This window comes from Asparagus officinalis, chromosome 2 (assembly GCF_001876935.1).
Source record: "Asparagus officinalis chromosome 2, Aspof.V1, whole genome shotgun sequence".
Taxonomy (NCBI): domain Eukaryota; kingdom Viridiplantae; phylum Streptophyta; class Magnoliopsida; order Asparagales; family Asparagaceae; genus Asparagus; species Asparagus officinalis.
This window is the reverse complement of record NC_033795.1, coordinates 79,685,926-79,691,110: the sequence shown is the minus strand read 5'-3', so window position 1 is coordinate 79,691,110 and position 5,185 is coordinate 79,685,926. Positions and strand designations below refer to the sequence as shown.

The window sequence follows — 5,185 nt, the reverse complement described above, 5'->3', positions numbered from 1 at the left end:
GGGGGGGGGGTGGGGGAGGGATTTTAGATTTATATTCATTCATCCTAGTTACTGATCTTTGGTTTATGGCATCTCTTGTTTTTTGCAGCAAATCTGTGTAGTGCACAAAGGCACTGTTTGGCAACAAGAGATTATGTCTTATTGACTTGGTCAATAAGTTAGTAGGGTTGTTTGGTGACAAAAAATAGGAGAAGATTACTTTGTAGATTGTGTCTTTTGTAAGTAGTTTTTGGAAATCTACCTCAAGTAGCGTTTGTTTTTGGGAATGATCTGTTAATTTTTTTTCTTCCGTTTTTGTCCCTAATAATTAGAGATTTATATTCATCCTAGTTACTGATCTTTGGTTTATGCCGTCTCTTGCTTTTCGCAGCAAATCTGTGTAGTGCACAAAATTTGAATTCCTAGCGGGTCGATTTTATTCTTCTATTTTCGGTAAGGGGCTGGGCCCAATAAGAATGAGTAGTAGTGGCCTCGTAACTACTACTTCTAACTTCTTCGACCCAAGCAGGTTGCGTTGATCCGGGTCAAACTAAACAAACCCGACCGCTACGTGTCGGTCGCTTCCGCGTAACTGGCGGAAGCCTGCAGCATACTCCATAAGATAAATCGACACTCCGCGTACGCTTTCGCCCGTTGTCCCATCGCGCCGAAGATCTCGACGGGTAAAAAACTCGCCGCGCGCGCGCGGGCGCCGCCCACCACCTCTCCACCCTCCTCTGCTTATCGATCCCTTCCCTCGAAACCTCCCCTCCAATCCCCCCTCAATTCTCAAAACGCTAGCCTCGTTCCATCACCCAACCCTAGATCTGCACCCCCCTCGCCTCCTCAGATTCAAGATCGAGGGATCAATTCGTGAAGTTTGTGGGGGGAGCTCAAACCCTAGGCTCGTTTCAACACCCGCTCCCAGATCTGGACCTACCGTCGGTTGAAATTTGTTCCATTAAATTCTAGATCTTAGAGAGAAGTCGAGATGCATTCGAGGTCGGCGCAGTCGTCGTATAGAGATCGGACGCAGGAGTTTCAGACGCGGCGACGGAGACTGAAGAAGTCGATCCCCTCTCATCAACCGGACGCGCAGTTTGGCAACTCCGCTGTGAACGCGGCCGAGAGGCCGAAGTCTCGGGGGGTCTCGGTTCACTCCGAATTCAACAAGAGAGCTTCCAAGATTGGTCTTGGGATCCATCAGACCTCCCAAAAGCTCGCCAAACTGGCGAAATGTAAGTGGGAATGCTACAATTTTGGCCAATATTTCGCTTAATGTGCATGCTGTTATTCTTATATACAGTTATATGAATAAATAATTTAGGAAGCGGAGGAGCTGAATTTTCTGTATATAGATCGCTCAAAGGGCCCATTTGGCTGCACTGGATGACTTGCATGTGCAAATAGAGCATAAGAATCATATAGAATTGCAGTTTGGTTCCTGCTGTTTGATTTCTGGTTTTCGGGGCCTTTTCAGGTTCATATTGTTCTGTTGGATGTCTATGCAAATGGATTTGGTATTTTCTCTTATAATGAATAAGATTGTGATTAGATTCTTAAGTGAAGGTGAACACCTTTTTCCAATCTGAGGAATTGAAGTTAAAATGGTCTATTCACTAATTTGTAGGTGAAAGCGGAGAAACATAATTCCAAATGGATTTGGTATTCCTTGATTATGAGAAAGCTAACATTGTCATTAAGTCAAGTTACTCAAATCCAAGAATAGAATGCATTTTGATGCTAATTAGAGTGATTTATCATTATCAAAAAAATTTGTAATGTTTTGTGCGAGAAGAGGACATAAGCTTATAATCTCAGTTAAAGAAGTCTATATTTTGCGTCCTTTCTCGTACAAAAAAAAGTCTATATATTGAGTGCTTTATTAAGTGCAGAAGCGATGAGGAGTTCTGGGTTTTGAATATTCCTATGATATTGGAGGTTCTAAGTTTGCACTTGACTTCTTTCCTGGTGCATTGGTTCAGCGTGCTGAGGGGATGTTATAAATCTAAAAAAAAAGCTCCCCGGTCTTTCAGTTGTGTTTTTTTAAGAGAAATTAGCTCTTTTTTTTTTGTCTTTTCTAGATGGCACTACTTAATAAAGGAGCGTTTTGTAACCTTATTAGCTGACTTTGTTACGTATAAATAGTTTTGAAAGTCAGAGATTGCTAATTGATAAATTAGTTCCAGAGATAGTTTCAATTGAGAATTGGTAGTATGTAAAGGAGAAAATGAGGTTGAGCTATGAAAAGGAAAGACAGATATTTGGGGCTGCAAAAATTAGTAATTGCTGAGACATGTGAAACTACTATTTAAATATTAGTATTGATGTCAGTAATTAAGTCATAGATATAGAATCATCTTGAACTCAGTTTAGGTTTTTTTTTAAGAAACTTATTGTAATGTACATTAAACTTCCTATAGATGCACTGGCTCCTTATTGTGGCACTCAAGATATGATAAGACATGTCTCCATAAAAAGTTAGAGGTTCCAATTGAAGACAAAATTAAGGAGACTATATGTATATGTGTAATGAGGCCGTTAAATGGTTTGATTAGGAATGATGAAGCATGGTTGATGAACATAGGTAGACTAGGGCTTGACCTAGAAGAACATGGATTATTGTGATTGTAAAAGATATGTCTGTTATTCCTTTAAGGAAAAAGAGGACTCTTGACAGAGATGAATGGAAAAGACTTCATGTCGCCAACTGAATATTTCACAAAAATGAAGAGTTTGATGTGTTTATTGTTGTCCTAGCATAAGGTCAAGGACATGTACTGAAGTTATCTAACCTAATCATGATTGGTGTTTCTCTTACAAGTGTGTAAAGGCCCGCCTTTCTCAGCTTATGTAAGTAACTCACTATGTTGTTAAAGCCGTATCTATTTCTGACAGCCTTGTTTTTTTTACTGATTATATGACCAATATTCATTCACCTCTTGGACAACATAATACTAACATGTTGTGATAGACAAATAGATGGTTAAAGCTTTTTTAGGCTCTTGTTCTTTCATTATTCATCATTATCAATAAGAAGCCTAATTTTCCTCCTTTTAGATTTGTTTTTTTTGGGAAAAAAGCTCATATAAAGCGAATCTCATCTCATCAACTCTCAATTGTTTTGTATAATATTTGTACCATGTTTTTTAAATTTTTATACATTCAACATATTTTGCCTGTGCTTTCAGAAAAGTTCCGGGCAATTTTTTAACCTTTAAATATCATTGTGGTCACCCTCTCGGTAAGAATGATTGTGGCTTAGGAGAACCAATAGACCTACTGGTTATTCATAAATATGAGAAAAGCATCAATTTGTGAACCCTGCAAGTACTCTGTTAGCAAAGCTGCCAATAGGTCAATGATGTTGATCATTGCATCATGTATATTTGTTTCTAATTCTTAAGGATCTAGGTATCAAGATATTGAGCAGCCTCTTTTCGTTTTCCTTTTTGTTTTCTTCTGAACATAGTGCAGCTACCTTTTGAGGCTGAATTCTTTTTCCCCCTTTCTATGCAGTGGCAAAGAGAACATCGGTTTTTGATGATCCAACTGTTGAGATACAGGAACTTACAGCAGTCATTAAGCAAGATATTACAGCTTTAAATTCTGCAGTTGTAGATCTGCAACTTCTCTGTAATTCGCAGAATGAAACTGGCAATATATCCAATGACACTACCAGCCATTCAACTACTGTGGTTGATAATTTGAAGAACCGTTTGATGAGTGCAACGAAGGAGTTCAAAGAAGTCCTAACCATGCGGACAGAGGTACAATGAGATCTTTTGCTCTACTCATATTGAGTTAGGTATATGTATATGTATAAAAGCTAACCCAGCTGTATGTTAAATTTGCAGAACATGAAGGTTCATGAGAACAGAAGACAACTGTTTTCATCTTCAGCAACAAAAGATTCTACAAATCCTTTCATTAGGCAACGTCCTTTGGTTTCGAGGGGATCTGCTGACTCAACTGCACCACCAGCACCCTGGGCAAATGACTCAGCTTCTTCTTCTTCTTCTCAGTTGTTTCCCCCTAGGTAATGTTGTCTGCAAAATGATATTTACTTATTTCGTTAAATTTAAATTTTAGGTCCATACAAATTTAATATAATAGCTAAATGGAGAGATGATACATTTTATCTTTTTTTTTGTTGGGCTAACAAAAGCTAAATGATGGTCCGAAAATTATTCCATGATAATGCTGACATAGTCTAACTCTCTAAACGATTGTTTACATGTAATTTTCCCATAGATAGGTATCTGCAGCATTAATATTTTTTAATACGGATGTCCTCAAAATGGTAATCAATTCCGGTTGTTTAGGATCAGTTAGTTTCATAGATATGACAATGTTTTGTATATTTTTGAAACTGAGCTATGTGAGACTATTTTGTTTTTATTATATTCATTCATCCTAGTTACTGATCTTTGGTTTATGGCATCTCTTGTTTTTTGCAGCAAATCTGTGTAGTGCACAAAGGCACTGTTTGGCAACAAGAGATTATGTCTTATTGACTTGGTCAATAAGTTAGTAGGGTTGTTTGGTGACAAAAAATAGGAGAAGATTACTTTGTAGATTGTGTCTTTTGTAAGTAGTTTTTGGAAATCTACCTCAAGTAGCGTTTGTTTTTGGGAATGATCTGTTAATTTTTTTTCTTCCGTTTTTGTCCCTAATAATTAGAGATTTATATTCATCCTAGTTACTGATCTTTGGTTTATGGCATCTCTTGTTTTTTGCAGCAAATCTGTGTAGTGCACAAAGGCACTGTTTGGCAACAAGAGATTATGTCTTATTGACTTGGTCAATAAGTTAGTAGGGTTGTTTGGTGACAAAAAATAGGAGAAGATTACTTTGTAGATTGTGTCTTTTGTAAGTAGTTTTTGGAAATCTACCTCAAGTAGCGTTTGTTTTTGGGAATGATCTGTTAATTTTTTTTCTTCCGTTTTTGTCCCTAATAATTAGAGATTTATATTCATCCTAGTTACTGATCTTTGGTTTATGCCGTCTCTTGCTTTTCGCAGCAAATCTGTGTAGTGCACAAAATTTGAATTCCTAGCGGGTCGATTTTATTCTTCTATTTTCGGTAAGGGGCTGGGCCCAATAAGAATGAGTAGTAGTGGCCTCGTAACTACTACTTCTAACTTCTTCGACCCAAGCAGGTTGCGTTGATCCGGGTCAAACTAAACAAACCCGACCCGCTAAG

The 5,185-nt window shown here is 37.9% G+C and overlaps 1 protein-coding gene across 1 annotated transcript; it reads left to right on the top strand.

Moving 5' to 3' along the window:
- On the top strand, positions 696 to 4,370 carry LOC109831759 (syntaxin-32-like). Its single transcript, XM_020399161.1, has 3 exons — positions 696 to 1,217; positions 3,499 to 3,749; positions 3,837 to 4,370. The coding sequence occupies exons 1-3, from the start codon at positions 971 to 973 to the stop codon at positions 4,020 to 4,022; spliced, it is 684 nt and encodes a 227-aa protein (XP_020254750.1). The 5' UTR covers positions 696 to 970; the 3' UTR covers positions 4,023 to 4,370.

Excerpts from the sequence above, each read along its gene's own strand:
- LOC109831759 (XM_020399161.1), top strand. The coding sequence starts at position 971 with ATGCATTCGAGGTCGGCGCAGTCGTCGTATAGAGATCGGACGCAGGAG. Across the intron at positions 1,218-3,498 it reads GCTCGCCAAACTGGCGAAAT|TGGCAAAGAGAACATCGGTT; the intron begins GTAAGTGGGAAT and ends CTTTCTATGCAG. Across the intron at positions 3,750-3,836 it reads TCCTAACCATGCGGACAGAG|AACATGAAGGTTCATGAGAA; the intron begins GTACAATGAGAT and ends TTAAATTTGCAG.